Source organism: Daphnia carinata, chromosome 8 (genome assembly GCF_022539665.2).
Source record: "Daphnia carinata strain CSIRO-1 chromosome 8, CSIRO_AGI_Dcar_HiC_V3, whole genome shotgun sequence".
NCBI lineage: Eukaryota > Metazoa > Arthropoda > Branchiopoda > Diplostraca > Daphniidae > Daphnia > Daphnia carinata.
The window spans coordinates 6561038-6581373 of NC_081338.1; the positions used below are offsets into that span (position 1 = coordinate 6561038).

Here is a 20336-nt window from a genome sequence, read left to right on the forward strand (position 1 = left end):
AGACCCTCCACGAAATCGTTCAAGCGAGATCTTCTAAGAAACCGTACATATGGCTCCTTTATTTTATGTGAAATAAAATTTTGGAAAAGCTTCTTTTCAAAAAAGCAAAAAGCTCTAAATAGATGACTTAATAAATTAATCTTATATATTTTTTATGATTTAGTACAATTAGGCAACGTCTACTTAGAAAAAAGGGGAGAGGGGAGAAAAGAAAAATGTAACCACCTGACTCATTCGTCAATTGGACGCAGCACGGGAAATGTAGAATTCGTATTGTTGGTGGGGTACTCTAAAGGTAAAATTTAACTTTAATTTAATTCTTCATAAACTTTTAGATTTCAAAATTTTGCCAAGAAATGTCATTCACTTAGATGTATTGATGCCCACTATTTGCTGTACAACGTTTCCGGTTTTCGAAAGTACGAACGGTGACGAAAGTTGTGAAACATTGTTTTTTTTATACAGCTTTGAATATGTGGATGGATGGTAGTGGCCACGGTTTATGTCTTGGATGTATGGATGTTTCACATTAATTCTCATGCAGGTATGTGATTTACTTTTAAAGTAGTTTTTGAAAGTTCATAAGATTAAAAGTTGAATGTGATAATGAAGTATTCATTCATTTGCACTTTTTCTTTCATAGCTTCTGCAGAATATGTGGTGATTTGTCTAGAAATGGTAAGCATGGTGGGGTTCAAGGTCAGGTTTTCTTGTATAAATGCCATTCCCTATCTGTACTTTTATTTTTAGTAGGTTTTATTTTTTTTTCAATTTTAACCATCTCATTTATGAAAACCCTACCTGCTAATTGTGTTTGTCTGTCCTAGACAGGTGGCTGGTTTTATGCTATTAGTTAGTTTGAGAGGGATTGCTGGAGACTACCTGCCCCATTTTGTTTTCTCCTGTTGTTAATGGTGTTCCGAAGGCTCAAGTTGTCCTAGACAAGGTTTGGCACAACTAGAGTTTTATGATTGTGAATGTCTGTTCATTTAGGTTTGTGCATTTCATGTCTAGAGTTTCTGCCAGCCAAACATGTTTGTTGGTTTGCCTAGGCATTTTAGCTGTGCAGTGGGAAAACATGCCCAACCCCCCTGCGGATGTATGTGGTTTTGCAGTGAAGCCACCTAAAGGAATGAACTACCTCCCTATAGAAGGTTCAGTCGGAAGTCACGAATATTGGTATACGATTCAAACTATTTCTGTTCTGTAGACGTTTAGTAGCCACCGGTGAGTCGGGTCGGGGATTTTACTAGCTCTTGTTTTAGCTAATCATGTTTATTTGAGAACTCAACCAGCTGTAATTTTACACTTCAGGGAAATTGGGTGGAACAACTTGGTTTTCAATTTCCACGAAAATTTGCAGTCTGTCCGCCTCCGAGATCTTGCCACCTTGCCCGGTTTCATTTTCTGGTAACATTTTCTGGCATAGATCTGGTTAGTGGGTGTTGATGAATTGCAAGGGTTGGGAGTATAACAGATGTCAGAAGAAGAGCTTGAGGTTCATTCGGTTCGTTATGTTCTTGGCACTGCCCGTTTAAGGCAGGATGAGATGGCAAACGTGCAGACGTAACAGCAGGCACGGTTTCGTTGTCTAAAAGGTTTAAAATAATCAATCAGTAACTCAAAATAACTTTTGAACAAACAAGAACGTACCAAGTGGCGCAAGAGGTGCGATCGGAAGACAGTGCATTGGGAGTTGCGCGTTGCGGTGAGCGTAGCTTTCACTTCCAGTAGAATTTCTTCTTCTAGACTGAGTTGGGAGCATAGGGTCACTTCTACTCCGAGTTGATGGTCTATGAGATGCCGGACGACGAGTGGCCGGAGATTTCTGAGATTGGAATTTGACTGCTCCATTTTGAGTTTCCATTCGTGAGTTTGATTCAGGATCGTTGGAAAGTGAGGGAAAGGTCTCAGTCGTTTCGTTTCCTTCTTCGGAAACCGGTTGGGATTCGTGCCTTCCAGGTCCATTGAGATTTCCATTTTCTTTATCCATGTCGGGTAAATCAATCTGTGTAGGATGATAATGGTTGATTGGCGTCGTTGGATTGGGAAAATCCGACTCTCTCATTAGAGTACGTTTTTGTTCGGATGTACAGGCAACTCCGGAGTCATATTCCGGTTCTTCGTGAGGGCGATCATCGAGTTGGTGGTGTTTGTCTTGTGTATGCACTCTAGTTGACTTACTCGTTATCGTTCGGTCACCTGCAGACAGTTAAAAAGGTTGTTACTTAAATCTTGCTTGAAGAAAAAAGTTATCATACAGCTGCTGGAAACAAAACAACCGAAAGCAACAATAAAAGTCATAAGCGTGACAAGCGTAGCGTATGTTAATATGGCGCCGATAGATTTCCCTGGAGGGTGAGATAGCGGCTCAAAATGTTCGTTGTTTTTATGTTCAATGGTTTTAGGGTAGCACTTAATTGAGTATCTTTGGTCCGTTAAGTCTTCGTGTTGATGACTGTTGTGTAGATAAAAGAGTTAGTCGGTGTAAGTTTTAAAGAAAATATTGTCTTTATTTATTTATTTAATTTACTTAGGAAGGCACTCGCCACAGTCACTTTCAAGTATGGCGCAACCAGGCCGGCCACTAGCAGTCAACGGCGGTGGCTGACGATTGAACATTTGCTCACATGGAATGCAAGTTTCACACGACGGAGGGAGACAGTAAGAAGACTCAGCGGCATACTCGCAATCAGAATCTCTTTCACACTAAGTCATTGAATCAACAACAAACAATTAGAGAATCGAACAAGAAAAAATAAAAGCAAGTCTGGGCTAGTAAATGATAACTACCTGCATGGCTGGGATCTCCATTGTCATGGCAACTGATATAAAACAAAGAAGTGAAAATCCCTGTTTCACCATCATTCTACACGGTCAGGATGTAGTGAAAGATGGAACCGTATCACCTGGGAACAAAAGATAGCAATATTGGATTAAAGATTTCATTTAGTTCCACTTAAACAACCCCAACAGGAAAAACATTTGTTGGCGCTACTAAAGGTGATTGGCTACCTGACTGCCCTCCAATCCGGAAGGAAAAACGGGAAAGGTACGGAAAAACAAGCGAGTCATCGCTCAAAAATGTTGTGAGGACCCTTTTTTCTACCTTTACAGTGGAGACGGCTTGGCCTTCAGCATTGAGGCATTTCAAATTAAGATTATGACATCATTTCTCATCTTCTATCCTTCATTCCAAAACACTCCCAATGACTTTGGCAGATAACGTCTATCGTTATCTGTCAACGAAATTCCTACGCAGTCAGCTATTTCAGAAAGAAGGTACAAATAACACTTTGCCTACCGATATTATATTTGTGGTTGTTAATCCTTTTTTGAATTTGGAAAATTATTCCAGGGGAGCGATAAGCAAGGCACTTGTGAACCAGTAACTCAGTCAGTCAGGAACAGTAACTGAGTCGATCGTAGAGAGCTCCTTGATCATCCTGATCACTCATTTTCTTATCTTATCGTTCATTTATTGTTTCATCACAGAAAGCGGTGTGTCATAGGAACTAGTTTTCTTTTCGTCGCCAGTACGTGAGCAATACATTGCAGAAGCTGTGACATGCGATGAAAAGGAACTATTTAAGGGCATCGTCTGTGAGGAACGCTTTAACAATTTTGATAAGTTCGTCCTTCAGGTAAGCCATTTCCCGAAATTGTATTTTTTTATTTAAAAATATCTGTTGGGTTGCTTTAGGTTACAGGAAAAGATGTACCTCAATACATAACATCATTCGAAGAAGCCGGCTTGCGCCATCTACTATTTCAATACATAAAGAATTCTGGCTACATAAAACCAACACCTGTTCAGAAAGCTTCAGTTGCAGTTATTCTTGCCAGAAGAGATTTAATTGCTTGTGCTGTCACGGGCTCCGGCAAAACGGTAATCCAATTAATCAACGCTGTGTAATTTTGAAACTTTGATGCCCTCGTAATGACTTGATTCGAATGGGTCGGTATGAACTGGGTAAGTTGAAGTAAAAGTAATTTTGAGTGGTCGCGTCTCATGCCATGGGGTAAAAGCCACAAGTTGTAATTGTCGCATCCACTCGTGAATTGGCCATTCAAATTCACTGCGAGGCGTGTAAATTCTCCTACAGTTCGGTTTTAAAGTCTGTAATCATACATGGAGGAACTGTCACGAGCCATCAGCGGTCAAATCTTCAATCTTGATACAATTTTCTTGTCGCGACCGCGGGGTGATGCAAGGACTCTCTCGATCGTTGAGTATTTGACTTCTCTGGGGTCAGGTTTTAAATTTTGGACGAAGCTGATCGAATGCTTGATATGGGTTTCGGCCCCAATGTTGAAAAAATTGTCAATCATCCAATGATGCATCCGAAAGGATGTCCTCGATGGCTTTTGAGTATGCGATTTGACTGATGTAATATTATTTGTTTCTCTGTAGGGAATCCGTCGTGTTTGTATGTTTTCGGCTACATTCCTGGATGAAGTACAAGCGCTGGCTGCGACGTACATGGAAGACTACATATTCGTCACGACAGGCATTGTCGGTGGCACCAATCCGGATGTTGAACAGCTGTTTTTTCAGTGCTCGAAAAAAAATAAGAGAGCTAAGCTGATCGAAGTTTTACAAGATCTCGGTGATGCCAAGACTATCATTTTTGTCGACAGCAAAAAGACGGCGGATTTCGTCGCTGCATTCTCGTGCAATAACAACTTACAAGTAAGAATCAAAACTGTTGGAATTCGGCAAAGTGTCTTAACTTTAAATGTCTAGTCTACCAGCTTCTGTCAGAAGAATATGCTAGCAATCAACTCACGAATCATGTAAGGTATGAAATATATATATGAATTAAGAGTTTTTATGCCTAATGGTGTTTTACTGTCTTATTATAGATGAACAATAAAAGCCGATGTCGAAGTGACGAAGAAAACAACACGTCGAGGTGCTTTCAAACGTGTCTCCGTTCCGGAGAAGGAAGCGCCGGAAGGAAAAAGGCGTCGTGGTGAAACAAAAACCAATAAACACGTTGCTGGTTTGGATGATGTAGAAATGTTACACTAAGGCAAAGGACACGCTGCCGACATCCACGCCAATCACGTGCCAGATGAGCCGGAGTCGAACGATGCATCGCCAGTCACATCTGTGAAAAGTGGACGATCTACTCGCGCACAGGGCGCATTCAAAGTTCATTTTGACGTGGCCGAAACGGCGCATTCGCCAGTCAGATCCACCCGTTCGGCGCGGAAGACGGCTTCACCGGCCGAGAAGAAAGTCTCTGTCCAGCTGGAACACGACCCCGACATTGAGACTTTGGCCGCTACAGCCAAAGAAGAGGAAGAGAAAACACCGGCCGCCAAACGTTCACGACAAAAGAAGGGCACAGCAGTATCTGCCGCAACAATGGCGGATGAATCTCCGGCCGTGCCGGCCACGAAACAGACATGTGGTGGCAAAAAAACAACTAGCGAACCTGAGCTTGTTAAGGAGGATACCTCATCGCCACCACCTCGACGTACTAGAAACATCTAACAGCAAGACCCATCAATGAATTACCTACTTTATTTTTCTTTTGTTTTACCCATAATTTTTTACCCATTGAATAATTTGTTCACATATCGGATTCTATTCTGCTTTTGGGTTCACTTCTGTACCTCTTTCCCCAAGTTGACCTAATTATGTGTTCCTATCCATGCGTTGAGGCTCACTTGATTATAATTTTTGTTCTTTAAATTCAGTGTCCAATTTTCATTCTGAGCGACGCCCAAATAATTTTGAAGAAATACAGCTTTGGTACGGCTGGTTAAGTATTTCACAATTGGCACGGAGTTGTGTGTGTGTTACTGATGTTGGTGGACCTACTGCACGAGAGCCGCAACATGAATTTATCTTTCCCAACAATACAAAACTTACCATTGTAAACCCGAAAGACAACCAGCCATCTCCTTGTTTGAATTTGGTTTTTGCATAAGATCTTCTTGTGCGAGAGAAAACTAAGAAGTTGTGTCTTAAATTGAATTCGCCGCCCATTTTGAAATATGTGGCAACGTTGCTTGAGTTTTGTGAACCGCCATCAGTCGCCATTTGCTAGTTCGTTGTCGTGTGTGAAACATGTGGTGTGCATCTGACGGGCGAAATATTGGACACATCAGGCAGCAATGGTAAAGTAATACTTGAGTGAATGTTTCGTCAAGAAAACATTGTTAACCAAAGACATTGATTCTAATTCTAACAAAAACATTGTTCCACAAGAAAGTTTAATTTGAGAATACCTAATGATATCTGAAACTCCTTTTCAAATTGCAAAATGAATGGCACATTATTAAGAAGAAACTATAAGAAGTAATTCTTTTCATGCTGAGTCATTGTTTGTTTCTTTCTAAATTTTAGGGAATATCACAAGTTGTGAACAAGACATGGTGCCTTGGCCCTTGTTCTCTCATCTCCATGCCAGATGGCCATTAAGAAGGATCATAGATGTGTGGCAATATCATTCCTCCATATTCCACTATTGTATTATTCATTGCCATTATTTTCATCTCATACCATGAACGCAAGAAGAATTTATTTGCTTGCTATCATGGACGGTAACTTGTGTCCTTAAAAGTAAGCATGACAGGCACATTGAGATAATGGTTATTGCTACCTTCTTGCTTTTTAAAAAAGGCATCAAGCCAAACTGCTCAACCATGCAGTCGGGCTTTATACTCTTTTTAAAATTAGAATTAGTGAAATAAACAGATCTTGACATTTCAATCATGTCAGGATTGTGGAGACAAACATTGTAGTTTATTTCCTTGGTTAGGCAAGTCGTTCAACAATGCTTTGTGTTACAACTATTTTTAAATTATTATTAATTAAAAAATTTTCATTCACAACATTTGCAGATCCTGAGCACTGAGAAAAGATTGTTGCTGATGTAGAATTTTGTAATGGTGGACCCCACAGTCCATGACAGAAACAAGTAGGACAGAAAATTCCATCTTCTTCGAAAAGAAAAGGGGAGGTTTGCATTTTAAGGTTAGGTTAGAAACAAAACAGCAATAAAACTATTTGCTGTTACTACCTTTCATACATTGTTATCATAAATAGGAGCAGTACATATTGGCAGCCATGTAGATTTGTAGTTGCTTCGAAGAATTTTTTCCCTAGTCTGGTGATTGGTTGGTAATGTTGCCCATTCTATTGTCAACTTTTTTCTCTAGGTTAATGTTATACAACATTTATTTTAGGACTTTGAATACCTTCTATCCTTATAGCCATGAAACACTTGACATTGACTCCATTTACACTTGCAGAACCAAAAACGAGCATATCTGCAACAAGTATTTTTTGTGATAGATGAAACCAAAAATTGTTTATTTTTTAAAGCACCTATATTTAGAAGACATCTAGCGGAGGAATTGCTTGTTACTGAGTACTCTTCTGAACTGTCAATTGGTTCGTTGTCAGGGGGCTACATCGTGTTTGGTTGCCATAATAATGGTTGCCTCGCGAATTGGAAATGTTTTGCCGAATCCCAGGATATCGCCAAGTGTGCCATATTGTCACAATCGTTTTTCTCTTTAGGATGGTTACCAATGTGCAGTTGAAATTCTAAAAGGTAAAGCACAAGTTCTTGGTGAAAACCTGTTGTGCAGCATACCACACCTTTAATAGCTTATTGAAAGTTCTGCTTTGTTTCCAGGTTTTGTTTGATATGCTATATTTAAAGAACTGATGTTGGCACCAGCTTGATGGAAATAAGTCATTTCCAACGTGGTAGGAAATTTATTTCGAATTGCATTAACTTTCTAATTAAATACGAGAACTTTTCTAGAGTGCAGGGAAACTTGGATTTATTTGGTGATCAAGAGCTGGATGGTTTTCCTGAAGTTGCAGTTTGCAATAACCTTTCAAAGCCTAAATTCATATTCGTAGAAAGGGACTTGTAAGTAAATACGAAGCATTTTTTGCTAACTATATCTAACCTACATAATTTTCTGTTCAATAGTTAATGTTGTTTTTGTTTTTTAAATAAAGGTGAAAAGTAACGCTGGCTCTGTAAATGTTCTTGGTTTGGGTCAAGACGTTGAATAAATTGGGATGATTGGATGGACAACATGGAATTCCTAAACTTTATTCATATTCCCCAAACGGTATTTAAAATTCAAAAATTGAAGTGCATATCTGGGCTCCCTTCCTTTCCGTAGCCCCGTTTCCCCTTGACTCATAATAAGCCCGTAGGGGGTCATGCCCCTACTGTACGGTATATATAAAAATAACATATACCGAGGTTTGGAGGGCTCTGGCCGGAAAGGGGACGTGGAGGTCCGCTTAGTCCGATGATGTGTTCACGGAGGGCGACGTGGCTACCCACAAATCCGAACTAAAGGTTAATCGCTCCAGTAAAAATGTTCCATATCTTCGGCTCTTCTTCCGGCTTCTCTTAGCCAATCACCGGGTAATCTCCCCGGTGGGTCAACAAGGCAGTGTCTCCCCCTGCCTGGGTTGACGGCAACTTTTGAAAGGGCTATTGTGCCTTTTTAAAGTTGCAAAAATATTTCTAATGTGCAGAGAATTGGCAATAAATTTCTTTTTATAAAATATTCTTTGCAAAATTGTTTTTTTTTTCATCGTCTGTTTTCGCTGTGCTCACACATTATATATCAAATATTTTTTATTTTGTTTGCTCAAATCACCTTTATTGTTTTTTCCACCTTTAATGTTAAGCATTTTTTCCATTGTTCGTTTACATTATCCTGGGATACGAACCTCAGACCTTCTACATCTCAGTCAAGTGCTCTACCACTGAGCTACCTAGAACTGTACATGTGATAAGCCAATTTGTAAAGCGTATCTACCTTTTGCAGTGTAAACAAGGATATTTAGGAAGAAAATTTATTGTTTGTAACACTGTCATTGGCGTAATAGTAAAGCATTGGACTGGTATGCTAAAGGTTAAGTGTTCGAACCCCAATACAGTTGATAAATATACTTCTAAATAAAAACTCAATTCAAGTAAATGTATATATTTTTTATTGTCCCTCCATCCTCCCTCAAATCCACCACTAATGTTTACATTTTAAAATACAATACAATACAATGCATACATACATAAATAACTAGCTAACAGGTTGGCTGCCACGCCACTAACTACATTAACTACGTCGCTATCGGAAGGATAGCGACCAAGGGGGACTTGCCTGCTGACAAGTCCGGGCTGACATGATGATGGAGACCGTTGTGGGAACGCACACCCCTGGTCTCCACCACACATCGGGAAAAGGGAGTCCCTATGGTGCGTTGCCTACAGCGCCTTACGGCGAATCTTGGGCAGTGGCAACTGTTCCACCTCATGACATATAGGCCATGAGGCAGAACAGCGCGGCCCGTCCCTATCAAGCTAAAAAAAAAAAAGGGGAGAAAAAGGGCGTGGCAGCCAACGTGTTAATTAGAACTACACAAGTACACAATCAAAAAATACAACGATACCACAAAGACCAGGCGATGACGTGGCGACCTCGAGGCGATGACGTGGCGACCACGAGGCAACGGACGAGGGGATGACGGGGCGACGGGTGAAGAGATGACGTGGCGACGGGCGAGGCGAAGACGTGGCGACGGGCGAGGCGAAGACGTGGCGACGGGCGAGGCGAAGACGTGGCGACGGGCGAGGCGAAGACGGGCGAAGCGATGACGGGCGAAGACTGGAGGAAGGATATGTGGTGGCTGGAAACTAGCAATGAAAAGGTGGCCTGCTCAAATAGAGGTTGTTAACCGTTGACACATAGAGAAGCAGGCTGCTTTTAACCAGATTAAAACTTACAGGAAACGATGAGTGGTCCAAGAGCATAACAATGTCATGATGCATTGCATTCCATAGTTTTGTTACATTAGTGACCATCCTTCAGGGCCAGCATTCGTTGCAGTTTTAATCCCACAGGCTAAAAAAGGGCATAGTCACATTAATTTCATACTGACTGCCGAAACACAAGTATAATACCTCACTCCTCAATACAAAATCTTGCCGCTTGAACCCCTCAGTAGATATGATGAGAAGACTGAGGAAATGGTGATGGTTAGGGGTTTGCAAAACCACATATGCTGTGTTTCTCAGACAAGACGGGACACGGCCAATGGACAAAGAGTAGCAGAATGGAATTATGATGTTTCAACACATTTGACTTGTGTTGTTTATGATCTTCCTTCACCATCAGCATCCTTTGCAATTTAAGTTTCAGGAGCTACGTCTAAAAAGCAAAATCATATATATCATATCATTCTGACTGCCAAAATATAAATTTTATACCTATCAACGAATAATTGAATAGCTGATGAAAGTAAAGTAATAAGTTGCAGAAGTTTGTGGCTACGGCAGCTGACCACCTGACTAATCTTTGCACAGAAATAATCCATTTAATGTGATTCACTTCAAAAGTACACAGAAGAATGAAAACTCGAAAATACGAACCCTACCATTAGATTTTATTATACTTTTTGGGGGAATATAAAACACATAAAACAAATAATCAGACATCGGTTTCACAGTTCACTGCTGATTCACTTGTCATTAAAAAACATAAGTCCACCAACGCCATCTTTTGTCTTAAAATACAACCAAAAACGAAAGTCGCACAAAAATTTTTTTAAGTCGGGCTTATTTTTGAAGTCGGGCTTGTTTTTTAAGTTGGGCTTATTTTTAAACCTGACTGTACATCAGATGCCCGTACATGATAAGGTTATAATAATAGCACGAGGTATATCTTCATGCTATGATCTATATTTAACAGGTAAACCTTCCCATTAGCGTGATACATAGTGCTAGTAGTCTCTGTTAACGAAGTAGTGTCATAAGTATATCAATTCGCGCGATCAACCAACAGTAAAATAACAAAACAAGCACGAATCAAGCCATAACACCATTTCATATATGCTCAAAATGCTTAAAATGTTTGGCATATTAATGTTCATTTTTTAGTTTTTGCGAAGTTGAAAAAAAAAATTACCAGAAGTAACCGGAAGTAGACTATATCTCCAGAAATACTGGGCTCACAACAAAACGAATATGATTTTCGTGATCCTCGTGAAATTTAAGGTGTGTCTGACCTGTTTTGAACTGTTTTTGGCGAAAAGTCCAATTTGGCCAAAATCGCGATTTTTCCTGAACTATAGTTCAGGGAAATTAGCGATTTTTGACGATTTTCGGGTATTTTCTACTGACACATGGATTCGACCCCAAATTTCACGAGGATTACGAAAATGTCGGTCTTTTTTTGTTCAGACCAATAGATAGTGAGTTATTAAGCATTTGCAAACCGGATCTTAAACCGGAAGTTAAAATTACGAAAATTAAAAAAATGAACTTTGTTCTTCTTTACAAGGTATAGAAGATCTGTGCAGTTTCAAACATTAACTATAGTAAATTAATATAACATGGCCTTTTAAAGTTGTTGAAGTTCAATTTTCAGGTATGACTCATATACCACTTTAAAGCAATACCACACACAGAATAATCCAGGCAAATATTTCAAAACCCTACCTTTATTTGATATCCATCAGAATTAATTAGCTTCACACGATTACACTCACAAGTTTACATTATTGTTAAATAAAAACCTACAGCACAAGCACAAATCTGATGCAACTTTTCATAACAATGATTTGGGACATCTGGCGGCCGTAGTTAGACTTTGTAAAGCCAGACTTCGTGAATATGTCAATAGCCGTCTCAGCGTATGCTTAAGATAATTTTTGTGTGGTAAAATATTTATTCAATTTTAAATAACTTTTGAATTTCCTTCTCTGTATTAGCAGTGATGTGACAGTACTGGTTGGTGGGGTTATCTAGGGACAAACCTTTTCCATTTTCCCATCCAATCTGTGAGACAACTTTTATTGTTTGTTATCACTACAGCAACATTCTAATCATCGCACTAAGCGGACCCCCACGTCCCCTTTCCGGCCAGAGCCCTCCAAACCTCGGTATATGTTATTTTTATATATACCGTACAGTAGGGGCATGACCCCCTACGGGCTTATTATGAGTCAAGGGGAAACGGGGCTACGGAAAGGAAGGGAGCCCAGATATGCACTTCAATTTTTGAATTTTAAATACCGTTTGGGGAATATGAATAAAGTTTAGGAATTCCATGTTGTCCATCCAATCATCCCAATTTATTCAACGTCTTGACCCAAACCAAGAACATTTACAGAGCCAGCGTTACTTTTCACCTTTATTTAAAAAACAAAAACAACATTAACTATTGAACAGAAAATTATGTAGGTTAGATATAGTTAGCAAAAAATGCTTCGTATTTACTTACAAGTCCCTTTCTACGAATATGAATTTAGGCTTTGAAAGGTTATTGCAAACTGCAACTTCAGGAAAACCATCCAGCTCTTGATCACCAAATAAATCCAAGTTTCCCTGCACTCTAGAAAAGTTCTCGTATTTAATTAGAAAGTTAATGCAATTCGAAATAAATTTCCTACCACGTTGGAAATGACTTATTTCCATCAAGCTGGTGCCAACATCAGTTCTTTAAATATAGCATATCAAACAAAACCTGGAAACAAAGCAGAACTTTCAATAAGCTATTAAAGGTGTGGTATGCTGCACAACAGGTTTTCACCAAGAACTTGTGCTTTACCTTTTAGAATTCAACTGCACATTGGTAACCATCCTAAAGAGAAAAACGATTGTGACAATATGGCACACTTGGCGATATCCTGGGATTCGGCAAAACATTTCCAATTCGCGAGGCAACCATTATTATGGCAACCAAACACGATGTAGCCCCCTGACAACGAACCAATTGACAGTTCAGAAGAGTACTCAGTAACAAGCAATTCCTCCGCTAGATGTCTTCTAAATATAGGTGCTTTAAAAAATAAACAATTTTTGGTTTCATCTATTACAAAAAATACTTGTTGCAGATATGCTCGTTTTTGTTTCTTCAAGTGTAAATGGAGTCAATGTCAAGTGTTCCATGGCTATAAGGATAGGAGGTATTCAAAGCCCTAAAATAAATGTTTTATAGCACTAACCTAGAGAAAAAAGTTAACCATAGAATAGGCAACATTACCAACCAATCACCAGACAAGGAAAAAAATTCTTTGAAGCAACTACAAAGCTACATGGCTGCCAATATGTACTGCTCCTATTTGTGATAACAATGTATGAAAGGTAGTATCAGCAAATGGTTTTATTGTTGTTTCGTTTCTAACCTAACCTTAAAATGCAAACCTCCCTTTTTCTTTTGTTAGTGATGAAGATGGAATTTTCTGTCCTACTTGTTTCTGTCATAGACTGTGGGATCCACCATTACAAAACTCTACATCAGCAACAATCGTTTCTCACTGCTCAGAACCTGCAAATGTCGTGAATGAAAAAATTTTAATTAAAAATAATTTAAACAATAGTTGCAACACCAAGCATTATTAAACGACTTGCCTAACTAAGGAAACCGCAGGAACCACAATGTTCGTCTCCACAATCCTGAAACGATTGAAATGACAAGCTTTGTTTTATTTCATTAATTTTAAGTTTAAAAAAAGTACAAAGCCTAACTGCATGGTTGAGCAGTTTGGCTTGATGCCTTTTTTAAAAAGCAAGAAGGTAGCAATAACCATATCTCAATGTGCCTCTCCTGCTTACTTTTAAGAACACGAGTTACCGTCCATGATAGCAAGCTAATCAATTCTTCTTGCGTTCATGGTATGAGATGAAAATAATGGCGAAGAATAATACAATAGTGGAATATGGAAGAATGATAATGCCACACATTTATGATCCTTTTTAATGGCCATCTGGCATTGAGATGAGAGAACAAGGGCCAAGGCACCACATTTTTTTTCACAACTTGTGATATTCCCTAAAATTTAGACAGAAACAAACAATGACTCAGCATGAAAAGAATTACTTCTTATAGCTTTTTCTTAATAATGTGCCATTCATTTTGTAATTTGAAAAGGAGTTTCAGATATCGTTAGGTATTCTCAAATTAATCTTTCTTGTGGAACATTGTTTTTGTTAGAATTAGAATCAATGTCTTTGGTTAACAATGTTTTCTTGACGAAACATTCACTCAAGTATTACTTTACCATTGCTGCCTGATGTGTCCAACATTTCGCCCGTCAGATACACACCATATGTTTCACACACGACAACGAACTAGCTAATGGCGACTGATGGCGGTTCACAAAACTCAAACAATGTTGCCACATATTTCAAAATGGGCGGCGAATTCAATTTAAGACACAACTTCTTAGTTTTCTCTCGCACAGGAAGATACTATGCAAAAACCAAATTAAAACAAGGAGATGGCTGGTTGACTTTCGGGCTTACAATGGTAAGTTTTGTATTGTTGGGAAAGATAAATTCATGTTGCGGCTCTCGTGCAGTAGGTCCTCGACATCACTCCTTTTGGCACACATTACTAAAAATTTTACTACAGTAAAAATTTTTTACGTGTCTTCAGTGGTTTGTCGTTATGACAGAGTGCTTCAAGCAACACCCATTTTGGACCAAGATTTTTTCGTTGTTTCATTTACCCTGCACGTTTCCTAGCCTTCGGCATGCTCGCTTCTAAAATGTCAGTCCAAAATGGTCACTTTTATCCTATGACACAAAGCGCGGGAGAGGCGGAAAGAGATTCAATAAAAACAAATGAAATGCAAAACCCGTACAAGCTTTAACGGAATTTAACCGAACGGCAAAAAAAAATTAATAAGACAAATCATCAGAACGTGTATTTGTTGTTACGTCAGTAAAGAAATGATCTACAGTCACTGAATTGATCGTGTTGGTAATTACATGTAAGCAATCAAATACACTTCTAAATGAGTTACTTGAGTTGATATGTATCTTGAAGTCAAAGAAAGGTATCCACAAATACAATCAATAATAAATTTACCAATTTACTACATGCTATTATCAGCCTTCTCCCATGGATTCATTTAACATTTCCATTAACGTCATCAGTTTCCTTTATCGTGGCTTTACGACTTAACTGTTTTTTACAATATTTGCTGACTTTAAAATAGAAAATTTCACGGACAAACAAAATAAACGAAACTAGATAACCAAGAATTAAAAGATCAAATGGCCCAGAGAAATTCTTCAGGGTGATTTTTGTTTTCTCCTCGGACACTGCCTTACGCTGTTGTCTTTCGTGAGCTTCTTGCAAACATTGAGTTGCATTTCTATATTTCTTAAGTTCCCATGCAATCCAGTGTTCCATCATTCCAGATTCATGCAACTCCATAAATCTGTACCAAACAAAGAAACATGAATAAATGTTTACTTTCTATCCTCATTTCATTTATCCAGAACAGCTCTTCTCATTAGGAGTTACTGAACAGTCATTTGATTCATTACCCCATGCTGAACAGCCTGGTGTAGTGGCTATTCTTGGGTAGTGCCCAGGCCAGTGAACCTGGCATAGGTTCAAATTTTCTAGCAAGAGCAAGGTGGCATACTCCGGTAGCCCTATAATCTTCATCGATGACGTCCATGGCCGTGTATATTGTCTAAATTAATATAAAATAGAAATTTCCTCCTAGCTCTAGTTGTTTCCAATAACGCTTTGCCGGACATATCACAATACATGCAGGTAGGCGTAGGATCCCGATTTCACGAGATTAATGCATTCCTTCGTTGTCTTACAGCGTGACTCTGGATTAGAACGTAATTTGTCACCAGCATGTTTGTAGAATCCAACTTCTGCAGCCTTTGGCAAAAATGGTTTCAAAACGGTTAATTTGATTTGACATATGATTCAATTCATCTTTAATTTGCATTACCGATAGGACAAGATCTACACCGTTCCCGTCGTTGACTGCGATATTGACCTTCGAATTTCCGATAGCATCAATGGCCGAATCAGCCATAGGTTTGGCATTTGATCCCAGGATGTAAGAAGTCAGTATGCTGTTATAAGCACAAATAAGTACCATTGCACCTAAACACCACGAGCCCACGACAAAATAAAGAGCAGTTCGGTTTGTTTGAAAGCTTGCTCCTGTAAGAATAATCATTAGTTGAAATAGTTAGGTGACGTACAATGAGTTATAACCTTGGTTCATAAGAATACGAAAAACTTGAAAGAAAGCTTCGCTTATTTTCGAGCTCACTTCAGCATAAACATTTCCCTTTTTTGGTGAGCCAGCAATGGTCGCACTTTCATCAGGTTGTTTTTTAAAATATGCATGGGGAGAGGAATAGTAAATTGCTATGGCTGTTAGAGGCATCATAACAACTAATCCGATCCAAACCTATTTGTTAATATTCGTTTGTTTTAAATTTCACAAGAGATATGATTGTCAACGTCAAAGTTGTGTATAATACCGGTAGCTGGAAAGGTTGAAGTGCAGCATCCGCATTCTGTAATTCCTCGGGCATAGGGATCACGGTAGCGATGGATGTGTACGCATATCCTTCTACTAAATCCATACCGGCACTACGTCCCAATGTCATTGCAATGGATCCAATAACCAAATCACACTTCTGAAATGTAGTAAATGTTAGGTTTAACGCCATTCTCTTTCTCAATTTTTTTTCTTTTTACTTACGCCCTGTGTCATGTAGTAATGCAAGCCCGGTAGCGTGTTACTTTGTTTTTCTAGACGAGTATCGTTTACTTGTAGAATAGAGTACCTGCACTCAAAAAAAAAGCCGAAAAGTTGCAAACATTTAAAATGTGTAAAATGAATAATTGCATCAGATTGACTCACGTGAAATTAAATCGTCGCGAAAGAGCACTAAGAGTATTCATGGCCACACCCTGCATTTTCACGATATGTCCAGATGCGTTTCTCGTTACGTAGAGATGAACCGGTGAGCTCTGTGTAAACATCGAACTCAGGTTATTGATTTAAATGATTATCTGAAAAATTATACCTTATCGTACACATACCTGCAATCCAACGACGAGGTGTTTTCCATTAAGATATTCATTAATATGCGTGGAACTGCAAATTTGCATCAGGACGAAGAAGCTGCACAATCTGATTGCCTTCATCATGTTCACAGCTTAGAAAGACAATCTTTTCGGTGAAGTTTGTTTAGAATTGCACCGGATCTGCTGAGGAATAATTAGATGGCAGTCATCAGGGAAACAGTGGTCCGTTTTTGTCGTGAAACGGACTTCTTATCTTCGGCGATACGTGCTGCGAAACCTTGGAAACGTTTGGCAAAACAAACTCTATCAAATGTAAAGAACAATTCAGATTAATAAGACACTTTAAATGTTTGAATTTCTTTCTTGCTTTTCGTTGGCATTTGAATAAGAAATGCCAATACAAAAATCATATCCTGTTGAATGTGCTCGAGTTTTTCTATTTCCTCAATCATGTACGTCAACGAGGCGTGGCCCGGGCGTGTCCTCGTACCAATTTCTTCTTCAAATTTTGGGGCCGGAGCAACTAAAAAATACATGGAGGGCATACGAAACCAACGTCGAGAACGATATTCAATTCTCTTCTTTTGTTGATTTATTCAGTAGAAGTTGAAGCAAATACTCGAGTGAACGAATAACAACTGGATTATAATAGTCAGTTTTAAATGGCTTTGGGGGAAAAATTAAGCGAAGAACTGTAATTGCGCGAAGGAAATGATCAGCATTTTAAAAGCTCGATGATGATGAAGAAAGAGTCAGCCAGCCAACTCGATTAAAATGTTTAGCGGCCATTTTGTTGCTGTCGAACTTGGGGAGGATAAACTGGCTGTTGTGGAGCCTGTTGAGGTTGACGGGGATACACTGGTTGTTGCAGAGCTTGTGGAGGATACGCTGACTGCTGTGGAGCTTGTGGAACTTGAGGAGGATAGGATGGCTGTTGTGGAGCATAAACTGGAGCTGAAGCCGAATAAGCCGGTGCTTGGTAAGAAGGAGCTGGGGCTCCGTACGTCTGTTGAGGAGGTCCGTAGCTGGACTTTGGTTTCTTGCTGGCCTTTGGCGCTCCGTAACCGGCCTTAGGCTTCTTAGCTTTAGGAGCTTTGGGGGCCTTTGGGGCACCATAACCACCCTTGGGTTTCTTGGCTTTAGGGGCCCCATAAGATTGTTGAGGGGCTTCATAAGATTGAACTGGTGGGGAATAAGGAGCTGGTGGACTGTACTGGGAAGCAGGAGGATTGTATTGGGCAACAGGAGGATTATACTGAGGAGCTGCAGGGGCTGGAGGATTGTACGACTGTGGAGCTGCAGGAGCCGGAGGATTGTAAGATGGTTGGGCTGCAGGGGCTGGAGGATTGTAAGATTGTGGAGCCGCAGGAGCTGGAGGATTGTAGGATTGAGGGGCTGCAGGAGCCGGAGGATTGTAGTATTGTTGGGCTGGTTGAGCTTGATAAGACTGAGAAGGAAGTGGTGACGATGCTGGCGGAGGTGGAGGGTTGTACGCTGGAACAGGAGGGGCGATAGAATGTCCTGCTTGGGCTTCATGCGGTTGAGGTCCAGACGGTGCGTATTCAGGAGCATTGAATTCAGCAGCTGGAGGATTAAAGAAAGATTGTTGGGGTGCTAGTTGGGCATCAGATGAAGGAGCAGTTTGATGAGCATCGAAGGACGGGACGGGCGGCTGGTTGTCGTACGTGGGAGCAGCTGGTTCAACTGAAAACGACTGCTGATCATACGACTGTTGAGCTGGTGGGGCTTGGTGAGCCGTTTCGTGATGATGTTCGTGGTGTTGAGCAGGTTGTGCTTCGTGAGCTGGTTCGTGATGATGCTCGTGCTGTTGAACAGGTAGCGTCTGATAAGGTGAAGGAGCACTACCAAAATTTGCTCCTACATCGGGAGTGTGAATCGGAGCACCATGCCCGTGATCGTGTCCGTGATCATGGTGTCCATGATGTCCATGTCCATCAGCTAAAAATGAAACGAAAATTATTTACATACACATAAAAATCTCGGTGAGGGCAAATGGGCCATATCACCACAGGGTATCATTTAACTATAAAAATCTAAAACTTTCTCCCGTTTTTAACACTATTCCTAATACTTACGCGATCTTTTTTCACGGTTGATTTCAGCTAAATTAACAGCCACCATAAGACAAAACACGAAAAGTACCTTGAAAACAGAAAAGGTTAATCGAATTTAGAAATTCAAGTGAAAATTAAAGTTTAAGATGGAAGCCAAGCTTACAGAGCGACTGATTGCCATGGTTGCTGTAGCTTGCTCAGCAGCTGGAAGTGGGTATGTCCTGGAACAGCGACGACCGACGCTTTATATACCTGAATGTAGCTTGAAACGGTGGATGCGGATAAAGAAGAGAAAGGAAGAGAAACTAAACATCGTAACTGCCAGCATAAACTATAGGCGAACTACATCACATGTCGGATAATAAGCGGCACGGAAATACTAAATACACACACACACCATCTGTTCAAAGATTCAGCTCTTTTGTTACGCGGTAGCGCGCGGTAACCGCAAAAGACACTCAGCGGGACCGACTTTATCAACTCTATTCCGCACTTCACTTCTTTTATTTCCTTAATTTCTTCTCATTTTTTCAAGTCTCCTCTCCCTTTCTCTGTCATATGGGATTACCCAGTTCATTCCAGTTTGTTCCATCAGCAGAGAAAATGCCGTATTTTCTCTTTCGCTTGACGACGACCCGGCAACGGAACCTCTTGAATCGTCTTACTTTCTGTCAAGACATTATTTCTAATGGTGAGAGTTGCTTGTTTTCTGTTAAATTATATAGACTTAACTGCTGAAAAGATGCCACATCATTGGCTAAAAACACTCCCCTCTGCGTCAGTCTCAATCGCGTTGGGAAACATATGAAGCACTGCCACGAAGGAATTGGGATTAGCACAGTCGGTGTTACGGTAACATCTTTTTCCAGGGGAAGTCCTCAGCACATGTGAATTTCCAGCTTTCTCCATGTGTTCCAACACATTAGAACAACAATTTATCGGTTTGAAAGAATACCCTATAAATTAAAAGCCTCGTTTGATACCACCACCAACAAAAACGAATAATTTAAGTTACCAGGCGAGGAAATAGTGTCCAATCACTCTCGACACGTATTTAATAAAGTTCCAAGAAAAAGTTTCTTTTTCTCCAGTTAACCGTGCACCATATGGTCCATGATCGAAGTTAATAACAGCTAGGTGATAACAAAACAAGAAAGTTTTTTAATTGTTTACCAAAACATTTGAGTTTCTTTTTCTGCTTACCATATTCGATACCTAATTAACCGATCCGCACGTGTGGCTCTTCACTACGAATCCTTTTGTTTTAAAACCACCACAACCACCAAATCTTGTTTGAATCGTTTCAACTCCTCGGGCTAAAGAACACTTCGTAGGGCATTATGTTCGACACTTAAGTTTACTCTCTTCCAGGATCCTCCGTATTAAAATAAGAGAATATTATTAATA

The 20336-nt window shown here is 39.8% G+C and overlaps 4 protein-coding genes and 4 long non-coding RNA genes across 8 annotated transcripts; 3 read left to right on the forward strand and 5 right to left on the reverse strand.

The window, feature by feature from the left end:
- Positions 1-1286: 1286 nt before the first annotated feature.
- LOC130700466 (uncharacterized) lies at positions 1287-3421 on the reverse strand. Its single transcript, XM_057522516.2, has 6 exons — positions 3305-3421; positions 2794-2909; positions 2534-2709; positions 2262-2458; positions 1654-2202; positions 1287-1591 (listed from the first exon to the last, which is right to left on the reverse strand). Exons 2-6 carry the CDS (start codon positions 2866-2868, stop codon positions 1401-1403), a joined length of 1188 nt encoding a protein of 395 aa, XP_057378499.1. The 5' UTR covers positions 2869-2909; positions 3305-3421; the 3' UTR covers positions 1287-1400.
- Positions 3210-5831, forward strand: LOC130700527 (ATP-dependent RNA helicase vasa-like). The gene is made up of 7 exons (XM_057522576.2): positions 3210-3317; positions 3359-3388; positions 3513-3644; positions 3704-3889; positions 4415-4693; positions 4748-4797; positions 4867-5831. The coding sequence occupies exons 1-7, from the start codon at positions 3210-3212 to the stop codon at positions 4868-4870; spliced, it is 789 nt and encodes a 262-aa protein (XP_057378559.1). The 3' UTR covers positions 4871-5831.
- Positions 5832-6053: 222 nt separating this feature from the next.
- On the forward strand, positions 6054-6992 carry LOC130700218 (uncharacterized). The gene is made up of 3 exons (XR_009003706.1): positions 6054-6132; positions 6362-6577; positions 6859-6992. It is a non-coding gene; the product is annotated as an uncharacterized LOC130700218 (long non-coding RNA).
- A 246-nt stretch (positions 6993-7238) lies between these two features.
- On the forward strand, positions 7239-8072 carry LOC130700217 (uncharacterized). Its single transcript, XR_009003705.1, has 4 exons — positions 7239-7574; positions 7659-7732; positions 7791-7901; positions 7994-8072. It is a non-coding gene; the product is annotated as an uncharacterized LOC130700217 (long non-coding RNA).
- A 4033-nt stretch (positions 8073-12105) lies between these two features.
- LOC130700216 (uncharacterized) lies at positions 12106-12924 on the reverse strand. Its single transcript, XR_009003704.2, has 4 exons — positions 12604-12924; positions 12446-12519; positions 12277-12387; positions 12106-12184 (listed from the first exon to the last, which is right to left on the reverse strand). It is a non-coding gene; the product is annotated as an uncharacterized LOC130700216 (long non-coding RNA).
- Positions 12925-13421: 497 nt separating this feature from the next.
- Positions 13422-14156, reverse strand: LOC130700221 (uncharacterized). Its single transcript, XR_009003708.2, has 3 exons — positions 14057-14156; positions 13611-13827; positions 13422-13451 (listed from the first exon to the last, which is right to left on the reverse strand). It is a non-coding gene; the product is annotated as an uncharacterized LOC130700221 (long non-coding RNA).
- A 571-nt stretch (positions 14157-14727) lies between these two features.
- LOC130700180 (ionotropic receptor 93a-like) lies at positions 14728-17274 on the reverse strand. Its single transcript, XM_057522197.2, has 9 exons — positions 16870-17274; positions 16688-16797; positions 16526-16610; positions 16302-16460; positions 16030-16228; positions 15758-15975; positions 15562-15684; positions 15333-15484; positions 14728-15223 (listed from the first exon to the last, which is right to left on the reverse strand). Exons 1-9 carry the CDS (start codon positions 16975-16977, stop codon positions 14908-14910), a joined length of 1470 nt encoding a protein of 489 aa, XP_057378180.1. The 5' UTR covers positions 16978-17274; the 3' UTR covers positions 14728-14907.
- Positions 17275-17428: 154 nt separating this feature from the next.
- Positions 17429-19538, reverse strand: LOC130700187 (uncharacterized). The gene is made up of 3 exons (XM_057522206.2): positions 19093-19538; positions 18951-19017; positions 17429-18813 (listed from the first exon to the last, which is right to left on the reverse strand). Exons 1-3 carry the CDS (start codon positions 19108-19110, stop codon positions 17633-17635), a joined length of 1266 nt encoding a protein of 421 aa, XP_057378189.1. The 5' UTR covers positions 19111-19538; the 3' UTR covers positions 17429-17632.
- Between the last annotated feature and the right edge of the window lie 798 nt (positions 19539-20336).